Source organism: Mus pahari, chromosome 12 (assembly GCF_900095145.1).
Source record: "Mus pahari chromosome 12, PAHARI_EIJ_v1.1, whole genome shotgun sequence".
In the NCBI taxonomy this organism is placed as follows: domain Eukaryota; kingdom Metazoa; phylum Chordata; class Mammalia; order Rodentia; family Muridae; genus Mus; species Mus pahari.
The window spans coordinates 14,197,887-14,222,777 of NC_034601.1; the positions used below are offsets into that span (position 1 = coordinate 14,197,887).

The 24,891-nt window shown below is 50.7% G+C and overlaps 1 protein-coding gene across 1 annotated transcript in view; it reads left to right on the forward strand.

The window, feature by feature from the left end:
- Txnrd2 (thioredoxin reductase 2) overlaps positions 1-24,187 on the forward strand; it is a 51,399-nt gene extending 27,212 nt beyond the window's left edge. Inside the window, exons 10-18 of the mRNA XM_021209476.2 lie at positions 145-236; positions 1,673-1,847; positions 13,709-13,845; positions 17,367-17,462; positions 17,963-18,055; positions 19,758-19,829; positions 20,562-20,659; positions 22,746-22,952; positions 23,978-24,187. Of these exons, the coding sequence (XP_021065135.1) occupies positions 145-236; positions 1,673-1,847; positions 13,709-13,845; positions 17,367-17,462; positions 17,963-18,055; positions 19,758-19,829; positions 20,562-20,659; positions 22,746-22,869 (887 nt within the window). The 3' untranslated portion in view covers positions 22,870-22,952; positions 23,978-24,187. The remainder of the gene's footprint in view (positions 1-144; positions 237-1,672; positions 1,848-13,708; positions 13,846-17,366; positions 17,463-17,962; positions 18,056-19,757; positions 19,830-20,561; positions 20,660-22,745; positions 22,953-23,977) is intronic.
- Positions 24,188-24,891: the final 704 nt, after the last annotated feature.

Consider the following 24,891-nt stretch of genomic DNA (forward strand, 5'->3'; position numbering starts at 1 on the left):
GGGAATCTCTGTAGCTTGCATCAGAGGCCCCTTTTGGTGCTGAGCAGTAACATGGATTCCTGGGCTGTTAGAGCAGGGGCCAGGGTCTTTTGCCCCTCTGCTCCCTCTCAGAGTCAGTTAATATGCCTTAGCCCGCTGCTGAAGATGTGGCCCTAGAGTGTGCTGGCTTCCTCACTGGAATTGGACTGGATACCACTGTCATGATGCGCAGCATCCCTCTCCGAGGCTTTGACCAGGTATGCCCAGGAGCCCCTACTCCTGCCTGGGCTCTGCTTCTCCCATGAGGCCATACTCTTGTTTGGCTACCTTACCCTGCCCCAGGCAGGTGCAGGTATGGGGAGAGGCCTAAACCCTCAGAAACAGTTCTTTAAAAACCAGGCACCTTGGCACCAGCCTCTACTCCTGGCACTTGAGAGGCTGAGGCAGGGAGACCATCTGAGTCCAAGAGTGGAAGCCAACCCGAGCAGCACTTCAAGCCCCATCCTCCAAATAAGCCATTTGTTAAAACTAATTTTGAGGTTATCACTGAGATGTCAAATATTCTGTGTCCTCTACCAACGATAGTTCGGTTCCCAGTCATGTTAAACTCTGGTCACAGAAGCCTAGAGAGTCACCTGAAGATAGAGTAAACTGGAACCATGGTCTCATGACTCCTGGCCCCATCATCCTACCCCACAAATGTCTTTTCATCTCATGTAGCTGAGCGTGCGGCTTCGTCCCAAAGCTGTGCCACCACAGCTGAGGGGGTACATACAAAGCCCCTCTACAGGGACACAACATCTGGAGAGTCTCTGAGTATCCTGCTGCCAGGGATATGTTGGCAGTCGACAGAGTGCAGATGTAAAGGGGCCTCTAGAGAGGAGGGCTGCAGACTCGGGCCACGTGGTAACAGACCCACTGGGCACTGAACAGCACCGTAATTTCCCTTAGAGGCCTCCGTGTCTGAGTCCATCAGGCATCTGCTGGCGTATAGAGTGCTAGGCAGCTAATGAGCCAGGTCCTTTGTTTGGACAAATTGAGATGTGGACCCTGATATAAAGGGCTCCTCCTACATGTAGTCCAGCATGAACCACCTCGTGAGGCAGATTCCACAGGTTCTAAATGGTGATTGCTATGCCCTTTAAGAAGCTGTGTCTAGTCACTACTGTTGGCCTGGGAACCGGCCTCAGCTGCAGCTAGGCTGAGGAGACATGGGGCCCCTGGGCAAGGAGGTGGTTGCAACACCTTTGCCAACCCCCAGTCTGGGCCTGCACTGCTGTCTCTGCATTTCTTGGGAGTCAGAGTCTTCTGACAGTTCCTCTACCTCCAGCTTCCTGATGGCAGTGAGCGGGTGTTTGTGACAGTCGGTGAGGACTGGGTAGGGAGTGGAAGGCCTGAAGTGAGGCATGATCCCATGGGATCTGGATCCTGTGACCCAAAAAGGAGGCTGAAGGCTGAATACATCCTCACAGTGCTCTTAGGGTCTGAGCCTGGGAGCCAGGAGGTAGCTGATAGCTCCTCCGACTTGGCAAGGGGACCCAGAGGTGGGGCAGTGGGCACACCCCACCTTCTTCTCTGGGAGAACCCTTTTGGGACCCTAGCAAGGCATGGAGAGCAAGGCAGAGGTTGGGGCTTCTCAGTGCCTGGTGCCAGTAGTGACCTAACCCTCATGGTGTCTCTTTGTGCTTTCCAGCAAATGTCATCTTTGGTCACAGAGCACATGGAGTCTCATGGCACCCAGTTCCTGAAAGGCTGTGTCCCTTCCCTCATCAAAAAACTCCCAACTAACCAACTGCAGGTCACTTGGAAGGACCACGCTTCTGGCAAGGAGGACACAGGCACCTTTGACACTGTCCTGTGGGCCATAGGTAAGGATGCGGCGAGCCACACAGACACTGTCTCTAGCTCAAGGAAACCATATTTCCTTGGAAGAAGGGTCTTCACCTTTCTTCCCTTCACTTCCTGGATCCTCCACTGTGCTGGCTCCTAAGCAGGTTGGCCACGGCCTGGTACACCTTGCAGGCCACTGTGGAAGCTTAGGGACAGACTGTCCACACCTGGCTGTCCCAGACACACTGTCCTTCTATTTCTTTTCCCATTGCCATATAATATTCTGGAAATGCAAATCACAGAAGAGGTTTGTTGGTGACATCATTTAGCAAAGGCATGTGAGGCCTTCCACAGCCCTTCACAGATTGTTTCTAAGGCTTCAGAATAAAACCTAGAGATTCCTCTAGGGCTTAAACCTTGATAGATTTAGCTTCAATGAATTAGATGTTTTCTTTATTAATGTTGTAAATTCAAGCTAGATTTTTGTTTCTTCACTTTGAGGCAGTGTCTCACATAGCCCAAGATAACCTCACATTCCATATACACCCGAGGATGAACTTGAACACCTGATCTTCCCGTCTCTGCTTTCCAAGTACTGGGATTATAGGTGTGCACCACCACATCTGATTTAAGCCAGTTGTTTTTCTCATAAGAATGATATGTAGAGAGATGGAGAGACTATTGGTTGGTAAAGTGCTTTTCACTTAAGCATGAGTTTGCCTCCCACCCCCAGAACCCAAAGTAAAAAGCTGCATTTGGTGGAACCTACTTGTAATTCCAGAGCTGAGGAAGCAGAAGCAGGTGGATCCCTGGGGCTTGCTGGCTAGGCAGCCTAGTCTATTCAGTGAGCTCCAACCATGCCTCAAAGGACAAGGTGGGCAGACAGCCTGTGGGGAATGACACCTGAGGTGGACATCTGGCCTTCACACATATGCACACACATATGCAAACCCTCACGTGTGCATATGTGGCTCAGTGGCATTAAGGGCATTCACACCACAGTGCAGCTGCCACCACTGTCTGTTTGCAGAGCATTGCCCTGCTCTGAAGTCCCTTACTTACCATGCGCCAGCTTCCTCCTGCCCAGGCCCACCACTCCACTTTCTATCTTATTATGATGACTCCAGGAACTGATAAATGGACTCAAACGGCATTTATCTTTTTGTCCCTGGCCTGAGTCACTTATCATAATGTCCTCAAGGTTTATCCGTGTGTCATAATTTCCTTCCTCTTCAAGACTGAACAGTTTTGTTTATCCATCCAGCTGTTGATGGACATGCAGGCTGCTTTCACCTTTTGGTTATTGTCAGTGATACTACAGTGAGCACAAGTGTCCACAGACGAGCTGTTCTGATACAGGCCGGAGGATGTGGTTCTTTAACAGGGGCTTGCCTAGCATGTCCCAGGCCAGGACTTCACACCAGCCTGTGTGCCTTGGCTGTCACTACATAGCCACATGAGTGGTAGGCCCAGTTTTTCATGGGACAAAGGCCTAGCAGGCGAGGCTGTATACTTAGCTGTCGCTGGCTTTGCTAGATATATGGCGTCCCTAGATAGAATCCACTAGGGAGAAGGAGAGAGGTAGCCATGCCTAGTAAAGAAGGTTGTGGGGGCTCAATCAGAGGTCAGTGGGGAGAACAGGGATCCGAGATGCCATTCCTGTCACAGGCACTGTGGCCAAGGTGAATGGGGTCCCCATGGAGCACCATGGTTCTCATTGGTGAGAGTAACATTCACAGAGCGCATTCCCACGTGAAGATCCCTGCCTGCCTCCGTGTGAGTATGTTCTAGCTAGGGCTTCTAGTTTTCCCAGCTTCCTCATGAACTTGCATATGGACACAGGGAATGCCTGGGACAACAGAGACTGATTTCACCACTTTGTCCCAGAATATCTGGGTCTCTGGGGTCAGCCTAATGTGATCCAGGGCTCAGAACCAGATCACCCTCAGATGCCTTTTTTTGGCTCCATCTCAATGAGGCAGGTGGTCTCCAGGTGTGCCAGGGGGCTTCAGGGCACAATAGGCCCCAGGCTAGGGCTTCCTAAGGAGCAGGGCAGTGTCACAGAGCAATGTGCTTCTGGATAAACTTTTTCCTTAATTGTTCAAATGTGTAGAAATCAGAATGAGAGCCAGGCAGCAGTGATGCACTAGGAAGACAGAGCCAGGCAGATTTGCGTGAGTTTGAGGCCAGCCTGGTCTACAGGATGAGTTCCAGGACAGCCAGGGCTACATGGTAAAACCCTGTCTTGAAAAATGGAAAAGGAAGCTGAGGTTGGATCCAGAGGAGATGGACCAGTGGGTCACCCCAAGACACAGGAGAGGTGTGAGTGTGCATCTGAGTGCCCCAGCATATCCTTAGCCAAAAAGGATGTTCTTAGTCCCATTGTGAAAATTAATTTTTAAATACGTTCATTATGAACAGTACAAAAGATTAGGTGACATCTTAGACCTTAAAGTGTCTGGTTTATCTTAAACCTCTGTTTTGTGGTTTTTTGCTTTTTTTGTTTTTTGAGATAGGGTTTCTCTGTGTAGCCCTGATTGACCTAGAACTCACAGAGATCCTCTAGCTTCTGCCTCTTGAGTGCTGGGATTAAAAGTGTTCACATCAGTGCACTACCACTGCCTGGCTGTGTTAGACCTTTCTAAGCGGAAGCGGCGAGGAGACAGCCCCACTTCAAGGTTCTCTGTGGCTCCCTGAGGGCACACAGAACCCTGTCTTTGTTGTTTTGCTTGTTTGCTTTGGTTTTTGAGACAAGGCCTCTCTACATCCACATAGTCCAGGCTGATTGGAACTCACAAGGTAGCCCAAGCTAGTCTCAAACTTGCAGTCTTCCTGCTTCAGTCTCCAAAGTCCTGGACCCACCAGAGTGATGCACCATGCCCATCCATTGTCTTGTCGTTGGACGGTGTGGCCAGGTGCTGTTGGACAGCTGTGGCTCATGGAGTGGGGTCTGTGCCTTTGCAGAACCTGGGTCCTTGGGCTTCCAGGGGGGTTCCCATCAGGCAGAGCCTCTGTCCCTCCCCTGCTGGGAATCTGTTTTACTTTTTGTATGTTCAAAAAGAATATCCCCCAGACAAGCTGCAGGGGTGATTGATGCTGTGGGTAGAAGCTTTTCCAAGTCCTTGGCCTCTGACCCTTCTTCCCCAGGGCTGTGGCAGTGGCGGCAGCGGTTTCTGGCACGCCTTCTGGGTGGTGGGGCTGGCGCTCGCGCGGGCATGTGCTGACTTCACCACCCCCATCCGAGCCAGGTTTTGTAAACATTCAGGAGCCACTTCCCATTTGAACAACTGGGAATGTTTCTTGCTGCTTGTACTGATAAGCCTCCAACAAAGCATTATTTCTGCTTGCTGTAAGATGATGCACTCTGGGGGGGTTCAAATAAAACGGGGTGGGGTGGGGTATTGCATGGCTGGTACCTCAGACATCTCTGTGGGTTGTGCTTTCCATCCAAGCAAGCCGCTGATACTGTCCCAACAAGCTGAACTTTGAGGGACATTTAATAAAAGGGATGGATGCCCTCCTAGCCTCCCATGACATCCATGGATAGAAGGCCTCGGGATGTCACACCTGACCCGGAGAGGACAGTGTTCCGTAGTTGGTGAGAATGTGAGGTTGCAGCCCTGGCAGAGCGGAGCTGCACTCTGAAAGCCAAGAGGGACAGGCAGCCTTCTCCTCCACACAGCCTTGATCTCCAGTGCTGGATTAAACACATTAGCAGTTAAAGCAGTTAATTGCTGTGCTGGGGCCCCTCATTGTTTGTCTCTGAATCACCCGCCCACACCAGGTGTCTCAGATAATAGACTGGGAACCTCAGCGAGGAGGATTTCCTGTCTGCAGATGTGCCGATTACAGCGCTGAGTGAAGACAGTCAGCCTGCACGGTCCAGGCAGGCGGGATCTGCGGCGCGTAGCCCAGAGTTAACCAGTTGTGGCCTGAATCGGGGCTGTCTGTCTGGGGAGCTGGCCCGGGGACAGCCCCTGGCAGATGCCTTCTCAGAGGCTGATTTGGTTTTAAGGAAGGCATGTGGAGCCTCTGGGGAGACTGACCTGTGTCTCTAGGCTGCCAGAGCACATCCAGTTTTCTGTCTCTGCCTAGGATAGATGATGACAAGGCTGAGGCACATCCATTCTTGGGTCGCAGGATTCTTTCACAGTGTGTGGAACAGGACCCTTGCTGCACCTACATAGTCCCTTTTATCATAAGAGCTGGAGACAGCAGCGTTCCTTTCTGAGAAACCAGACTACAGTGGTTGAGTGGCAGGTGACACCTGGGCAGGAGCTCGCCCGATTCTCACCCCAGGCCACTAAGCAATTTCTTCGTCTTTAGGCTTCCTCTTAGGCAGCCTAGCATCTTGTCTTCACCACCATCATCATCATCTTCATGAGTAAACTCCCCATCTGAGTCCCGGCAACCATGTGAGGGCAGCCAGACAGTCCTGACTATTTAGGTATTGGAGCCAGACTTCCCAACTTCCATCTGAACCCATGCGGAGGCTGTATAGGTCATCCACACTGGTGCACCTGGCCCACAACCAGGGAGTCAGGGCCCAGGGAAGCTGTGTGGGGACACCCAGTGCTTGGGGGCCCTACATCAGCCCAGGGTGAGCTGTATAGTCTGGCTCTCCTTCCCTACCAGGACTCTCTCTCTATGCAGACTGCACGTCCATACTGCAGCCACAGCCACACAGCCCTCCCCAGCACTGAGTGCCGGGCGGCAGGAGAAGGGGTAGGAGAATAACCAGAACCAAGCTCCTCGAGGCTGACATTGACCACCAGGAATGATCCAAGCTCTGCAAAAGGGAAGGGGCAGCTTTTGACTGCCTGGGAGTTTTGAGGGGTGGTTTGGTCAGAAGAGGGGCAGAACATGTATACGGCCTAGCCTGAAGTCTCCCACTGTAGTGGGGCCCTCGCAGCTGTAGGTGGGCCTGAGCTGTATTAAGTCAGGGCTATGACAGAAAAAGAGAGGGATAAAGAGAAAAAGGAGAGAGGGGATTCAGAAGTAGACATAGATAACATGCTAGAGGGGCTGCGCTAAGTAAATGGGTTGCTTGTCCTCCCTAAGTACATGATTAAAGAAATAAGAGAGCTGGCCTGGTGACTCTCACTTGTAAACCCTGCACTTTGAGGCAGAAAGACTACCATGAGTCCAAGGGGGAGCATAAGCTAGATGAGAGTTTGGGGCTAGCCTGGGCTAACCCACATATCACCCCCTCCAAAAAAGAGTAAAAGGCTAGAGGTGTAACTTAGTAGAGTGCTTGCGTATCAAGCATAAAGTGGATGTAGGCGTCCACTTCATATAAACTGGTATAAACAGGCACATTCCTGTAATTCCAGCACTGGGATGGCAGGCAGGAGAATCAGTTCAAGATCATCCTCAGCTACATAGTGAGTGGCAGACCAGCGCAGTTTATACGAAACCCTTCCGACAAGAACCCATGAACACAGATAAGGAAAAAGAAGATCTGTTTAAAAAACGCACAGCCTCAATGGACCAGGCAAGCAATAGGTCAGGCTCAGCACATTTGAGTACCACCAGAGCCTCATGGGACAGTTGCCTAGGCTCTCCACACAGGCCTTTGTGGCCCTCAGGCTGTCTCAAGGTCACAGTGTACACTTCTCTGTCCAACCCTGTGCCACCTGGTGTGGCCACATCACTCTGGATCACAGCCCTGCCTATTCCTGCTGGCACTTAAGTCCCACCTCATTTCACGGATTGCCCTTCCCTGGTGGGAACATGTGCTGTAGGCAGGCATGAAATTGGAGGGCACGCTAGTTTAACTAGCGTGGATCAGAGAGGCGCAGGGCGCCGCTTGTGGCCTTCCACCTGCACAGCCTTTATCCCGCAGAGTAACTGGTAAAGACTGATGGCTGCCTTAAGCATTTGGCCTGCTGCCCTCTAGCCACTCCTTGGGGGGTGGTAGGGTCAACTATTAAGGAGGGATGGTGGCAGACCGTGTGTGTGTGTGTGTGTGTGTGTGTGTGTGTGTGTGTTGGGGGGGATGTTGTAGAAGAGTCAGCCAGAGTTGAGCTCTCTCCTTGTAGAAGGAGTGGCAGAGCATCGTGTATTGATTACATGTGAAGCTCTTAAAGGCAAGAAAGGCAACAAATAGGCAAAGGCAGGAATTGGCAGTTCATGAAAGAGAGAGAGAGAGAGAGAGAGAGAGAGAGAGAGAGAGAGAGAGAGAACAAATGCTATTAAGAAATCAGAGACATAAAACAGTTTTATTATTCAGGGAAGTGCAAATTAAAAAGGAGACCAGAGTGTTAAAAGCCCAGCAATCCAGCAAGCACTTGTCAGGAAGCCCCATCCTTCCGGCTCACTTCCCTTCCTCTGAGTGTTAGCACGGAGAAACCAATGGCACTCTGCATGGGATTAGCCAGGTCTTCTCCTTCCTGGTGGAGCCCAGGCAGTAGAGTGCAGGGAGAACAAATGTTCAATGTTGCCACTGCCACACTTACTCTAGAGCTGAGGCTCTGGGCACAGCAGGGTCTGGAGAGGTGCTGAGCACAGTGCAGAGGGACAGCCAGCCACTGTTCAGCATCACCTGAGCACAGTGCAGAGGGACAGACAGCCATCATTCAGCGTCACCTGAGCACAGTTGTTGTGCTTGCTTCTCTCATTTTGTGAGCGCGTCACAGGGTCTGGAGCACCTACAGCCCACTGCTTTGGTGGATGGTCGCTGGATTGTCACCTGCGCCCGTTTTCTACTTTCCTTGCGTTCCAGACCTGAGCTGAAGAGGCGCCTACAACTCTGGTGGGCCCTCAGTGTCAGCAGGGACATTGGACTCAGCTTGAGGGAACTGTGGGGCTGTGTCCTAGGTCATGGGGCCCACCCTGCTCCCTGTGGTCTCTGCCCGAGTGAACGGCTCCACAATACAGGATGTCTGGTGAGGGAGGCTTCTCTGGTGTTGGGGCCCACACCATGCTGATAACAGCTTTCTCAGTGTAGCCATAGTCCTTCCCTCCCTTCTTCTACCATCCATTCCAGGAGCAGTAACAAACCACTTGCTACATCTTATCCAAGTTCTTTGCCATACTGAGTTTCTCCTCCTCTAGCCAGCCAGACGTTTGTTCCTCATACTGCAGACTTGACTTAGCTTACATGCCTGTGTACCTCCCAATCGTATATACACATCATGTCCTAAGAAATCTTGGCTTTGCAATAGACCTTGAAGGGCACTTAGTTTCTCCCCTACCTTCTCTCCTGGTACTACTTTCAGATGTATGCATAGTGTATCCCACCCAGCCTTCCCGGAATATTATCCCAGTGCTAAAAAATTTCTCTGGCACAGTGGCACCAAGGCTGTTGTAATGCTATGGCAAGGTCTATGGAAATAAACCTGTTTAGAGGCACAGATCTGCTCTGCTACAGTTGCCCGTAGCATTCAGGTAGTGAGTGTTGTATGTAGCCTGTACCACAGAGGTCTTCCTGTGAAGTAGTCATGAGCATCTAGGTTTGTGTAAGAATACTTGCTCTTCACACAGTGACAAACAACTCAGTGACACGTTTGTCAAAATGTATCTCTGTCATTAATTGTATTAATTTAATCATTTAATTGTATTTTTATTTCTGTAAGGATCTTGGTACAGAGCTTCTTTGGCATCTGCAAGAGCACTGGTTACCATAGTTACCACAAGGAACACAAAGAGATGCTCTTGGCCTCACAGGACCAGGTGGGCATATGTGTAGGAAGATCATGAACAATGTGGCCAGCATCGAGAGCAGCCTACTAGTGTTTCCCTTGGCCACTCCAGCTCCAGCACGATTACCAGGAGGCAGTGAGTGCAGCAAACTGGACCCAGCAGCTGGAGAAGGGACCCGAGGATTGAACCTCAGGCCCCTAAGCTCCTGAGCCTTTATCTCCTCCTATGCACTCCATCTCTACCCATGGCCCAGCTCCTTCCTCTGATGTGGCCTCCCACTGCCTGAGTCTAGGCTGATCCCCATGGTGCCTGCTTGCCCACACCCAGTTCCTGTGGCTGAGTAGTGCCAAGAGGCTGGAGCCAGGCCCAAGCCAACTATAGCAGCCAGGCTTAGCCGAGTCTCTGTGTTTTGACTTCCCCATCCAGCATAACAGCTGGAGACTTAAAGATTCATCTGCCAGATGTTTAGGTGGGCGCCACCCACTTCCTGGACTGAACTCTAGCTTGTCCCAGATACCAAGAACTATGGGAACTATGCCTTTGATGCCAAATCACCTCTGTCAGTGGGGAATTGTCTTGAGCTCCTGAGAGGCATAAGCGGTCTAGTTCTGGGGGACCTGCTCAGGGGCCACAGTTATCTGAATTCAAGACAAAGAGGACCTCCCCTGACCGCTGAGCTATGATGAAGCTCACACGCTACCCTTCCTGAAGGCTCAGAACTGTGTGGAGCATGAGGAGACAGATACACTGACACCAAGAGGAACAAGCCTGTCCCTTCCCTGTCCTGGACTTTGTTCCCAAAAACTGAAGCTGAGGGTGAGCATGGTGCAGTTCACACACTGTCTGAAAACCCACCTGCTTTCAGCTGTGAATGGTGTGCTGGACAGCTACAGGGTTGTGTAGGAGAGGGCAAGCTGAGACCTGTGCTCTGGAGACCTGGCTGCCAGCCGTACTTATTCAGCACCATTACTGGCTCCTGGTGAGGGGGTGTCAAGCCTACTCTGAGGGTCTGGGCAGGGCATGGATTTGCTTGTTCTTCCGGTTGGCTCCGGTCAGCATGCTCCTTGCACGGCACATGTTGCAGGCTATCCTGATGAGTTCTGGACACACAGGGCCTAGTCTGTCCATGCAGGCAGATAGTCTGTTGGTGGGAGGTGACACTTGGAGCCTGTCTGGAGGAGGCATGCAGGGGACACAGGAAGGATCAAATACATCCCAAGAGTTGTGGCACTTGAGAACACGTAAGAGTGACTTCCCAGTAAAGAACCATGTAAGGAAGCGCCAGCCAGTTAGCTCGAGTGGGGCCTGCATGGACCAGATACCCCACAGTTTATACAGATAGGACAGCCACCTGGCTGGGGTCACCCCAGACAGTGGTGTCTGCCCTTTGAGACATGCTGCCTTTCTTGTATCATGCTTTGCTGTGTCCTTACAGCTCGATGGAGCCTGGCTTCCTTGGAGGTTGGGGGGCCTTGGATAGCCCAGGCTGAAACCAGGGCCACTCCAGGGCTCTTTGTGCTTCAATACTTGTTTTTGTGGTCAAAACTACATATTTTGGAAGAGAAGAAACCATGACTTTCCTGTACAAATTTGACATTACAGGATGTTAACAGTCTTCTTGGAATGGTGCATAGATATCTATGTAAGTTCCATGTTAAGAGCGAATCCACACCACGAGAACATGAACATTCCCTGCCTCCTCAGAGCCGTTGGCTTGTGCATCTGAGAGTTTCCACAGCTCTGGACTCACTGAGGGTACATTAGTGCTGGCCACGAAACCTTGTACATGTAAGGCAGGTGTTCTGCCACAGTTCATTCATTGCTATTTTTCAGACAGGGTCTCATGTAGCCCAGGATGGTTCAAACATTCTGAATAGCCAAGGATGAGCTTGACCTTCTATTTCCACACCCTGATGCTGGGATTGAACCCAGTACTTCACACATGCTGGACAGACACTCTACCAGCTGAGCACATACATACTGTGCTTGCTTGTGCCCGAGTGACAGCGTAGCAGTTCAGTACCTAACACTGATTCACAGTCACTCTTGGGAGTCACCTACACATGGGCCAAGTGCATGAAGGGTGGGGGAGCCTGCTTGCAGATGTGGGTTCTTGGTTTGGGAAGGGGCTCCCAAACTGTCCCCCGAGGATGCTGAGAGAACTGTAGTGATCCTGTCATTTGCTCTCACAGCCTGTTGCTTTGTTTATTTAAAATTGTTTGTGGTTTTTGGAATTTTTTTCCTTGTGTTAGTGTCTCTTTTGAATATATAAACCATGTATAAGCCAAACAAACAAACAAAAGTGTCAAAGGATGTGTTTAGACTAGGATTTTTCACCTCTGTCCTACTGTCTTCTCTTCCTTTTGTTTGTTTTGCCTTTTTGAGACAGGGTCTTGCAATACAGCTTTGGCTGACCTAGAACCTACTCTGAAGCTACCTGAGTACTGCGGTGGTAGCCATGTGTCACCATGACTGACCTCTTCCCCTCTTTATAGGGCACCGGTTTTAATCTTTTTTTTTTTTTTTTTTTTTTTTTTTTTTTTTCGAGACAGGATTTCTCTGTATAGCCCTGGCTGTCCTGGAACTCACTTTGTAGACCAGGCTGTCTCGAACTCAGAAATCCGTCTGCCTCTGCCTCCCGAGTGCTGGGATTAAAGGCGTGCACCACCACGCCCGGTGGTTTTAATCTTCTTTTTATTGATTTCTTTGACAAACATGTGTATGTGTGTACACTTGTATGTGGGTGCACCCTGTCTTCACAAGGGGACACTGGCGTGCCCTGCTCAAGGCCCCCTCAGTTAACCTCAGGGGCTTCCCTTGTCACCAACATCAGAGATGCTTGTGCTGAAATTCAAGCACATAGTCCTCAGGGGCTCGCCTGGGACCCATGGTAGTCCCAGATACAGAAGAAAGACAGGACTCTCTCCACAAAAAGACTGGTGACCCAGGCAGCTATCTTGGGAAGAAGCTGTACTGGCAGCTCTGTGGAAGGAAAGCAGGAAGGGGCCAGAGAATCCTGTCACATTTAATTAAGTAGCCCTTGAAGGGACTGAGAAGGTTAAGTTTTCCAGGGCCCGGCACTGAGGAGGTTGAGAAGCTACTCGTATCCACGCTGACCTCCCCCACACGGGTGGCCTTTGTATCTTCGTGAAGGTCTCTGTCTCTTGGGTCACCTGTAGAGCCCAGGTTGTCTCACCTTTGGCTATGGGAGCAACCTTCCTCTGCACTGTTAGATGTAATATACTACTATGCCACCTAGTCTCATGAAATCAGAAGAACAGGGTTAGTGGATGAAGCTAGCCCAACGTGTGTGAGGCCCTGGGTCCATCCAACACTGCAAAACAGACGAGACCAGCACACAAAGGAATGAAGGAGCATATCACTGTGGAAAGGTGAAAGCCTGTGAACGTAGACAAGGGGCAAACAGAAGACATATGGCTGAGGTTGGTTAGGGCCTATTGGATGTTGAAGGCCACTATAGGCCCTGCCACCTAGACCTGTATGACCCTGCGTGCTGTCCCCATTTAAAGAGACCTAGAGGCCCCACCTGGGCAGAGGCCCTGAGCATGGGCTAAAGACACAGCTCTGAGGTCTCATGCTCCCCTAGTCTATCCAGTAAGGCATTAGGTGTCCCTGAGAAGAGACCCAGGAGTGAACTGCAGTTCTAGTGTCATGGAGTCAAGCAAATCAGGCTTGGTGTGAGGACAGCACAGCAAAGACAGACAGACAGACAGTCAGACAGGTGCGTACAACACCATTTCACCTTCTAGGGAGGCCTGGTTTCTCCTGATTTGGAAACCACTGATACTGGTTCTGGGAGGGTGCATGGAAGGTTCTAGAGTCCGGCCCCTGAAAACTAATGTCATGCTATTGTTGTATCATCAGACACCTGATTCGTACCCATGTTTCAGAAATCATCATTCGAGAGGGACACCATCCTCAGACCAGACTGGCCTCAAACTCAGAGATCCACCTGCCTCTCTGCCTTCCCAGTGCTGGGATGAAAGGCATGTGACACCGTGTCCAGCCAGCCCTGGTTGTTTTGTTTTGTCTGCTTGTTTGTATTTTTTAGACAGATTATATGTTTATCCCAGGCTGACCCTGAACTTGTTATCTTCCTGCCTCAGCCTTCCAAGAGCTAGGATCTTGTGTGCGTGTGCGTATCACTGCATCTGGTTGAAATATTTTAAGTAAAACTAACCCATGCCAAAACCGCTAACCCAAATATTTCAATTTCCTCCGTCTTTTCTTAAAGGGCGAGTTCCAGAAACCAGAACTTTGAATCTGGAGAAGGCTGGCATTAATACCAACCCTGTGAATCAGAAGATTATTGTGGATGCCCAAGAGGCCACCTCTGTCCCCCACATCTATGCCATTGGAGATGTTGCTGAGGTATGCTCTGTGGCTGTCTGGCTAACCACTCCTATTTTTGTGTTTTCACCTGTTTCAGTTGGGCGTGGAGATGAACATGATGTAGGCTCTGCTGTTCTCAGGTAAGATACGTGTCTCTCTAATCCCAGAGCACAATCACAGGATTCAACTCTAGGCACTAGTCAGGTGATCCTGGGAAGGGCTGAGCACTACCCTCTGCTCCTTCTGACGCTTTGCCTTTCTGAGAGGCTCAGGGTGGGACAGTTTTAAAGTGGGAGCTGCAGAGATGGCTGAGCAGGTAAGAGCACTGGCTGCTCTCCCAGGGAACCTGGATCCCTTGCATCCACATGGCAGTCCATAACCATCTGTAACTTCAGTTTCCCGGTATCTGACACCCTCTTGCCTCTTTAGCTACCAAGCACACATGTGGAGCACACAGACATGCATGCAGGCAAAATACCCATACACAAAATAAAGTTTTAAAAATTTATTTATTGCCGGGCGGTGGTGGCGCACACCTTTAATCCCAGCACTTGGGAGACAGAGACAAGTGGATTTCTGAGTTCGAGGCCAGCCTGGTGTACAAAATGAATTCCAGGATATCCAGGGCTACACAGAGAAACCCTGTCTTGAAAAAACAAAACAAAACAAAACAAAACAAAAAACAACAACAAAAAATGATCTATTTTACATGTATTAGCATTCTATCAGCATGTATACCTGCATGCCAGAAGAGGGCATCAGAACCCAGTACAGATGGATATGAGTCACCATGTGGTTGCTGGGAATTGAACTCAAGACCTCTAGAAAAGCAGACAGTACCGCTGAACCCTATCTCCAGCTCCCACAACATAATTCTTAAAACAGAGTTAGCTGTTGCTGGACATGACCTTGGAGAAGTCTTATGGCCACTGAAGGAGGCCAGCCCCAGTTCAGGCCATCTGGCCTTGTCCTTGCCCCTGTTCCCCCTCTGATCCTGAGGCTGTTTCAGTTCCCTTGCTGACGAGGCTGTCGCTGATCTTTCTTGGGCGAGGGACTCAGTGTGGGGAAGGTATGGGGCTTTGGATCCATCCCTGCTAACCTGTCCTGTGGCTGTGGACACTTCCTCAGAGTCCCTCTGTGTCCCTCTCTTCCATGGAGATCATGGACCACAGCACCTCCCTGGTGATGGTGAAGCCCTGGCTTGGGACAGCCACAGTTGCTGTCCTTCACAAGCCCCTCTTGCTCCATCAGGCCTGGATCTCTGAGTCCTTAGAGCCTTAGGAGTAGCATGTACTGACCCATCCTGATTTAACAGGGGAGCTGCTCAGGAGGCCCCTGCTTAGACATGCTGATGGGTGACCCCAGAGTCCCCAGGCCCTCTTGTCTTTGTGCTGAGACCTGCCATATCTTCCACAAGTATGTTTCTGTCCCAGGGCTGCTATAACAAGAGGCCTGAGGTTAAATCTGAGTGTGGGCAAGCTGTGCTCCTCAGTACCTTCTAGGACATTATCTCCTGCCTCCTCCATGCTGGGCCTGGGTGGTCCTTGAACCCCAGCTCTGTGCCATCATCACTGACAGTCTCCTCCAGGTGCTCTATGCCCTCCTTTGTCTCCTGCAGATTGTCCTTCATCAGACTCAAGACCCATGTAAACCCTGTATGTTATACACAAACCTCATTTCCAAATAAACTTAACTTCCAAGTTCTAAGCAGGTTATTTTTTTCCCCTTTGGTAGGGGTACTCTGTTTAACCCACCCTGGTATATTCCTGCCTTGAGTGTTTTGAGTGTTGAACATCACTAGTTACCAGGAGGAACCACTAGTTACACCACAGAATCATGTATATGGGATGGGGACCATTCTGGTAGGAGACATAAGCTGGGGTAACTGAAGGTTCTGGTTGGAAGCGAAGCAGGCCAGGCAAGAGCGCCTGGTACCTATGCCTTCCAGATGGCTGCTCTGCCTTGGTCCCCTTTGGAACTCACTTTGGAAAATGTAGAGAGGAATCTGGGGAGATGGAGCCAGTGGTTGAGTCTAATATGTCCCAGTAGAACTCCTGCTGGGTCAGCATGGCTCCTGGACTCTTTGGTGTGCCCAGAGGGGTCCCCTACAACTGTCAAAATGCTCAGATATGAGCCGTGGCCACTGTACACGATACCATCGGGCCCTGTGTTTTAAGTTCAGGAACATGTAACTCTCTAAGAGGTGCCTGACTCTCACTGCTGCCAGGTACCCGCCTCAGAGATGTCAGTTCCAAGGAGGACTGCATGAAAAGTACCACAGAGCTTTCTGCCCGGTGCACCTCCCTCCTGGTCATTTCCCCATCTAAACTTCTTTTTATGTGTGGACCTCATGTGTGCCTGGTGCACATGGAAGCCAGAAGAGGGCATCAGGTGCCCTGGAACTGAAGTTATAAAGAATTGTTAGCTTTCATATGGATCCTGAAACCCAGGTCTTGTGGAAGAGCAGCCAATGCTCTTCACCACTGAGCCATCTCTCCAGCACTTTACACCACTATCTAATTCAGGCTCAGGCCACGAACCTGGGCAGTGTGGTTGCTTGGTTTCTGCCTGTTGCTGATTTGGATGTTGTAGTCTCCAACTATAGGCCTCATCTCTGTTTTGTGAGCACTGTACCCTGAGATAGCACCTGTGTTGTCTCAGAAGAGAGACATCGAGTGTGTCTCAGTCTAGCACACAGTGCTGGGTTGCCACTGGCATTGTGGCACAGGAAAAGCCTTTATTTTAAAATTTCAATTCACAGTTTAAAAGATGATTGTAAGCATGAAGTTAATATCCCTGCATTCAGGTCAGGCCAGCAGCTAAAGAGCCTAGGGTGAAGTAGTGGTGGTGTTTAATGGGGTAAGGTGTGCTGCGTGGGGATGTTTCCTGTGTTACTCAGGCCCGATGGAATGCGCTGGCTGGAAGTATAGTTTATCTCTGTAGATCTCTACTCATTTCTGGAATGCCAAACAGCATCTGCATTTCCTGCTACAGAGGCGATTGGCAGTGGGGGTCTGAGCTCCTGCAAGCAGGAACACCCGAGGCGACATGCGCCCTGAGACAAAGTGGTCTCCTGCAGAATGACACTGATTTGGGATTTGTCATGGACTGTGACAAGCATGTCAAGCTGTGTGTCAGGAGCACGTGACATGCTTGGGGCCATATGAACCAGACCCCGAGTCACTGGGAACCATGGGCAGGATCTCTTTGGAGCTCTGTCATGGGACAAGCACCTTGAGATCATCAGTGTGGCTTATTCAGAGAAGAGCCTGTGCAAGTGAGCGTAGTGGGGCTAAGCCCGGCTGCTCTTTCCCTCCTCTGGATGATAAGCAGATCCACAGGACCTGGGATTCTCACTGGGGGAAATCAGCCTTGCGTGCTGAAGACTTTTGAGGTTGGCACTGCTTGTGGTTGCCACAGCCTGACAGCTCATGTCCACATCTTTGAAGCCTGTGGCATGGTGTTGTGAGTCTTCAACCACCTGCTAGGAGGGCGATGGGTGGTGGTGTGGTCTCTACACAGGCTGTCTGCAGTATGATACTGTTGTCCTCTTCCCTCAGGGGCGGCCTGAGCTGACACCCACGGCTATCAAGGCAGGAAAGCTTCTGGCTCAGCGGCTCTTTGGGAGATCCTCAACCTTAATGGATTACAGCAATGTGAGTTCCTTTAAAGGACCCAGGTCAAGCTAGGGAAGGCTTGGCTGGTTCTTCTGGGGTAAGGAGTGATTGCATCTATGTGCCTGCGTGTACATGTATACATGCGTGCACACATGGGTATGTGCATGTGTATATGTGCACACTGATGTGGGTACCTGCAGCACATGAGCAGGAGGATACAGTCTTTAGGGCCATGTGAACCAGACCCCGAGTCACTGGGAACTATGAGCAGGATCTCCTCTGAGCTCTGTCATGGGACCAGCACATCAGTGGGTTCAGAGGAAAGCCTGTGTCAGTGAGCTATCCCTGGCAGCTCAGAAACAATGAGTGGCCACCTGCTGTGTTCATGTGTGGCTGGGTCCCTGGCCTCAGATTAGTGCTCAAGTGTCACTCAAGAGATGCATCTTCAATTTGGGAGAGGGGGAGAGGGGGACGACAAGANAAAAAAAAAAAAAAAAAAAAAAAAAAATAGCATATCTGATTCCTGACCTACTTTCCAGGTTCCTACAACTGTCTTTACACCACTGGAGTATGGCTGTGTGGGGCTGTCTGAAGAGGAGGCTGTGGCTCTCCATGGCCAGGAGCATGTAGAGGTAGGGAACTCTCCTCCACAGAGCCCCTCTATAGATTGGAGGTCTGGTAAACAAGGGCTACTTCTGGAGGCTGCTCTTGGCAGGGCATAGTGTGGGGCCCCACAGGACAGGAGTGTTGGGGAGCAGCTCCAGAAACAAGGGAAGCCTCTGGCAGCTTTAGTGTGTGCCCAAGCTTCACTTCTCTGGTCCCACTGAACGTCCCCTGCAGCCCTGGTGTCCACCCGGGGCTCTGACGGCTGCCTTCCTCTGAGGTCTTAGGATCTGGTAGCCTCCGATGCCCCGCCCCCAGCTACACTGTGTGTACTAGAAGCACTGCTGAGGTTCCTGGCATTACCACCAGAGCCTTGGACATCTGCTGCCCATTCTACTTCAGCCTGCAGAGAGCTTGCAACAGAAGGTCTCAGGTCCTGGTGCTGCTGTGTAGGGCTCTCCCTTACTCTTAGGGGGAGGTGTCTCCCTTAACATGAATGGCTCTTCTACCTTCTTGCCCAGGCTAGCCTGCTCTTACCCACCTGCTCCTTCACCTTCCTAGGACTCTCCTGAGGTTTCCAACAGTCAAGATGCTCAGACTCCCAGCCCAAGTTCTGTCCTCTACCCAAACTCTTCTAGTGCTTCCAGGCCCAATGCTCTGACTGGAACCTTCATCCTAAGCAAAAGTATTTTCACTGGGCCAGGATGATTTGGGAAGTCTGCAGCAGCAGGCTGGCTGTGGCCCCCTGGGGTACCTTCAGAATAGTTTGAGGTAGCTGGAAGCTTTGAAAGCTGCCACAGAGTAGAAGCTGGAAGACTTTGGTGCGGGTCTTCCTGTTGCAGCAGCTGTGAGGCCCAGGTCACTAGGCTGTAGAGTTTGCCCGCTCCATGTACCCAGGCCCTCCATCATGGAGACAGGTCTGACAGGCCGGCCTCCCCAGCACTTTATTTGCTATTTTTGTTAGATTCATCATAAGTACACTAGGACATGTGTTCATAGCATTTTATAATGTTTTATGTTTCATGATGTTGAATGGCCAAACATTCTTGTTTGTTTTTTCTTCAGTTCTGTCTTGCTTAGAACAATATTCTCTGAAGCCCTATTAATTAATAATGGCTGTGTAGCACATGTGGGGCCCTGCTCATTTTTTATATGGCCGTAGCCCTGAACACACTGTCAAGCCCTTCATGGGTGCTGAAAGCCCTTGTCCCACAGCTCCAGTGTGGCTGGGGCCTGCCCTGCCCCTCCTCTCGGCTGAAGCTCGGGCCAAGCCAGGCAGGCAGCCATCTGAGAGCCGTTTCTCCTCACATGAGTAGGATAGGCATTAGTACACCAGCGATTTGCCAGAGGTCTTCCTGTCTAGACTACACTGGTCTTGGGGAGGCCTGGATCTCCCCAACATATACTTTTCAGGGATACCCAGTACCAGTACCATGGCTCAAACCACTGGCTCTGTGTTGTGTCAGGGCTACTGGCACCTCAGCAATGTGATGCCTACTCTCTGTAGTGTTCAGTGGGAAGTCTGAGATCTGGTGGGAGAGGGTTTATCTGCAGACTATCCGACTGTGGGTAAGGCTACCTAAACATAGGAGCACACACTGTCTAAAACCAGCTGAGATGTTTCCACATTTTGTACTATAACCCTTGGGTCACACAAGTGCCCTTGGGTCTAAGACTATAGGCCTGTGCTGGGCATGGCCACTGACTCAGTGCTGGTATCTTGTTCCTCAGGTTTACCATGCATATTATAAACCCCTAGAGTTCACAGTGGCGGATCGGGATGCATCACAGTGCTACATAAAGGTGAGTGTGTTTAGGGGCCAGGGATGGGGTGCACTGGGACTAAGAGGGGAAAAGCTAGCTACCATGGAGAACACTCTGATAGCCACAGGGCAGAACAGCGAATATTAGCCACTTTCCTCATGTGACAGAGTACCTACAAAAGCAGCTTAAGGAAGGAAGGGTTTACTGTGTCTCACAGTTTAAGGGAAGGCATGGTGGCAGGAGCTGAAACAGCTGCTCACTTTGATCTGCAGTTAAGCAAAGAGCTGAATGCTGGTGCTTAGCTCACATTTTCTTTTTTATGCAGTCTGAATTCCAGTCTATGGAATGGGTTACAATGGGTAACCTCTGGGGTGGTTCAGCCCACAATTATAATGGGTAGCCTATGGAATGGTGCTGCCCACAGTTGCAATGGGTAGCCTATACAGTGTGACTGCCCACAGTTACAATTGGTAGCCTAGGGAATGGTGCTGCCCACAGTTGCAATGGGTTGCCTATGGAATGGGACTGCCTACAGTTACAATGGGCACCCAATGGAATGGTGCTGTCTAATTATAATGGGTCTGTCCACCACAATCAAGGTAATGTAGAAACTTCCTCATAGATTTTATCTTCTAGGTGTCTAATAGGTCCTGTCAAATTGACTACTGCAAATGGAAACCTCTGAGGGCTGCAGAGATGGGACATGCAGGTCCCTATGGTTGGGTGGGTCTCCTGTGGCTAAGTGATAGTCAAAAACACTGTGACTTTCAGATGGTATGCATGAGGGAGCCCCCACAACTGGTGTTGGGCCTGCACTTCCTTGGCCCCAACGCTGGAGAAGTCACCCAAGGATTTGCTCTTGGGATCAAGTAAGTCCTGTAGAATCTTGGCTGTTTTGAACTGTAGCTTCTTCCCTCTGTGTTTTGACAGTACAGTTTGTGTTAGTTGTTTTGACAATAGTGGAAGCTGCTGGATCCACATTTTTGGGGGAGGGGAGTTTGTACATTTTGGGGAGAGGGAGTGTAGCATGGCTATCTCCTAAGAATTGTCTATGTGTATTCTATGGATTCCTTTCTAGTGTTTGTGCTACAATTATTGGGTTATAAGAGCTCTTTGCATGTTAAGGAAATCAATATTATAAAAAGAAACTTCCAGAAATTCTTCCAGCAACTGAATTGTCTGGGCAGTGACCCACATGCAGCACAATGAATGGAAATATGCTGTGGGACAACCCTGTCCCATTAATCCCAGGGCTCTCCCTGGTCCAGCTGGTCTTGCGGATGCCCTGCTTACCGTCATCCACACCTTGCATCCATAGTGGACACTATCCACATAGGCTCCAGCATGATGTTTAGAAGTTACACCTAGCTTATGGGTCCTATAGTGATTACTCTGGAATAAAGTCCCATGTGATAGCTCAGATCTCCTAAGGACTACAGATATATATTCCAAAGACATGGGCTCATCTGGGTCTTATAGCCCATGCATGGGAGAACTTTATCACCAGCCATTGCCCTAACACATTTGTAGGTCAGGCAGGCCTGAGGTTTGCTGTCCTATGATAGGTGTGGCTCCATCTAGGTATCTGGCCCAAATCCCGTCTCACCCACATAATCCTTGAACATGTTAGCCCTATTCCTCTGTCGAAATCCTCTCTCCCCTGTCCCTAGACCTCTTATCCCCAAAGCCCAGCTCTTGGCCACACTCATGCTCCTAGCCCACTGGGGACCCTGATATCCACACACTTTTCTCCTGTCCACCTCTCTCTATGCCTTCTCACCTCTGTCTCCTTCAGGGATCTATCCTCAGAGCTGTGAATACATGTACATGCCACATAAATACAATCCAAACAAAAACTCATACAGCCTTAGCCTGGGACTCAGACACACAGTCAAACTGGGCAGCTCTTTCCTCGTACACCAAGACCTAGAGTCAGCCTCACTCATTTGGCCATGTTACTAAAATACCAGAGAATGGTTTTGGTTGTGGCAGAGCAATCCCTGAGGCTGTAGAGCATGGTGGTTCTCTACTGCCTGCAGGTGGAGACATTGATGGTTTGAGCATGCTAGTATTTCAGACACAGTCGGGAAGCCTTGGGGCGGATCTCTCCACTAGGAACTCCTGGCTGTATTTGAAGAGCATGCACCTGTTGTTCAAGTAGGGTGTTTACCTGCCAAACCCTGCATGGCGCAGGGCGTGCACATTAGGAAAGCTGTTAGTTTCAACTCTGTACCACCTGTGCCCTGCAGGGTGTCCATAAGTGCTGTGCCTCCCAAAGAGGTAGACGGTAATCACTGAGAATGTGCATTCATGCAGGTGTACATGTAGCCACCTGAAATGCCCACAGCAGTCATTAATCTATAGATCTTTGGCAGCTAGACTGGGGCACCTGGGTGGAGGCCAAGAGATGGGCTGACAGTGGAGGCTGTTCTCAGAGGACCAGTGGCTAGTCTGAAGCTAGATTACCTCCCTTCATGCACTTGCTCTGAGTTGACAGAATGCCATCCACAGAACAACCAACTTCCTGGCCTTGTGCTTGAGTGTCATATGTTCACGTGTAGATTTCTGAGTAGAGCTGGGTGGGTGGGTGGGTATAGGCTGCAGTCAAAAGTGACTGGGCTGGGCGATTCCTGCCATACCTTGACAGTGACAGAGCAGGCCTCGAGGAAGGGGCAATTAGGACTGGAGAGCAGGCAGCCAGGACAGCAACCCAAGGGAAGGTTGGCTAGGAGGGTCTGAGGTGGGTAGCAACCTGACATTTGTGGACAGTGGGTGTTTGCTGGGAGGCAGTGGGCAGACCAGCATAGGCGTGGAGAGATATTCTTAGTGCTGACTCAGTAAGGAAATCACATGCCTTCTAAGACCTTCCCAGGGTCAGAATATCATGGACAGATCTCCCCCTGCCACCTACCCACCCCTGCTGACCACTTACCATCCCCCTCTTGATGTGTGCAGGTGTGGGGCTTCATATGCACAGGTGATGCAGACAGTAGGAATCCATCCCACCTGCTCTGAGGAGGTGGTCAAGCTGCACATCTCCAAGCGCTCTGGCCTGGAGCCTACTGTGACTGGTTGCTGAGGTTAAGTCACCATCCCTGCTGAGCTAAGGACACACAGTGTGCCATGTGCCCAATAGAAGGCTCCTCAGACACCTGGGTCCAGGTGAGCAGGCTTGAGAAGAGAGTATGTCACTATCGTCATGGGAGCCACCATGTTGGGCATGATGCGGGTACATGGTGAGGCTATCTAGAACAGGTAAGTTTCTCACCTTGGTCAGGCCACAGTAGCCTAGAAACAGGGCCAAAGGGGGACCATGGAGGATCCCTGAAGGACACGTAAGAAACCTGCCTGCCTGGTCACTGCTGTTCCCCTCATGCAGCGGTATCACGAGGCTGGGCTCTCACAGTCTTTGTGTGCCATTTTGTCCCTGCAGTGAGCCTAAGTGTCAACTCATTTCCTCCTTGCCCAGAAGGTGGAGATACCGTCTTGTACATGGCTGACTGGCCACTGCATGTGGCTCTTCTGTAGCTTGTACAACCAGGCTGGCCGACTGGGCAGCCAGGAGGCACAGTGCATCACCAGCCATTGTAGTTTCCTGAGGAAGAAGAAATTGGCGAGGGCCTTCTGCCCCTGCAGTGACACTTCTGTCTGACTGCATCCTTCAGAATCCCCAGTCCTTGATCTGCAAGTTATAGCCCGTCCTGTCGTCTCTCTTTGCTGTCACTTCTTGGTCTGGGCCCTTTGGTAACCACTCTTCTTGATAGAACTGAGGAAGCTATAGAAAGTCCTTTCCCCTCAAGATGCCCTCTGTCTGGTCTGAGCATCTGAGTAGTGGTTCTCTGACAGGGGCCTGTCTGGGCATTCACACACCTGTTCCACCACAGCTTCTCCAAGCCCGGGCTGCATCTGTCACCAGGGGCTCTAGGGAAGCTCATCCCAGATTATTATTCCTTTCAGGGCTTTTGTTTGTTTGTTTGTTTTTTGTTAAGAGCTCAGTTTATGGTTTTATCAAAATATTTTTGTAGCAACTGCAGTGCTCTCTTTGCTCAGTCTGGGTTGGGGGAGGGGTGGGGAGGACTCTCGTCACGGGCTTATTTTCAGTCTCTCACGGGTCTCTGGTGGCTTGGGGTAAACATGGCTAGGCCAGTGTGTGCAGGCCCATGCTGACCCCCACCTGTTATTGGCAGGACTGGAAGGCCTTGCTGCCTCTCAAAGATCTAAGATGTGGATGGACCACCGTGTGTCCTGCAGGGATGACTACACCCCTACATCCTCTGGCCAGCCTCGGACACTCCCAGCGTCAGATGATGATGGCCTGGGCAGAAACCCCATGTGGGCCGCCCAGGTTTGAACCCCTGGCATTTCTGGAGCACTAATAAAGAGGATGTTTTACTAAAGCATATCTGCGTATGTGGTCCCCAGTGTCACATGATAGTAGCTTCTACTCAGGATCTGCTACCACCAGAACCATAATATATGGAGCTGCAGTGTCTCAGAGTTCCCAGCAGCCACTGGGAGGAACAGCCCTGACCTGAGCCTTACACTGATCTGACCCTTCTGGCCCCTGGTAGGATCCAGCATTTCCAACCATCCTCATCCTCCCTTCAACTACTGACTCAGGTCTCCTAGGTATCCCTACTGGACCTTCTGCCGAGGTCTGTACCTTCTCCGTAAGGTCTCTGTGTGCATCTTGGAGCAAGGGTGGCCCACCTCCAGCAGTCATCGAGGGTCAGGAACAGGAGGATAGGGTTTGGCAGGGTCGTTTGAGGTTTTCTCTCTTAACTGAACATCATTCACCTCCTTAGATTTCCACTGTGATCCTCCAAGTCAGCTTGTGGACTGGTTTTGGTTAATCCTCCACATGGAAGCTTGATGGGCTAGGGAGAGCGTGCCAGTCATTGCAAGGAGAGACAGCCCTGACAGTGAGGGGCAGGGCCTTGCAGTATGCTGAGGCTTTAGCCGAGGCTAATCTCACTGTCTTCCTTAAGAAAACATCACTTAGCCTGGCCCGGGAGCCTTGGATGGGACCCTGCTTGTCAGCCAACAAAGGAATGTGTTTGCACCTTAATGGGCCTACCTGAGCCTGGCTGGAAGTGGAAGT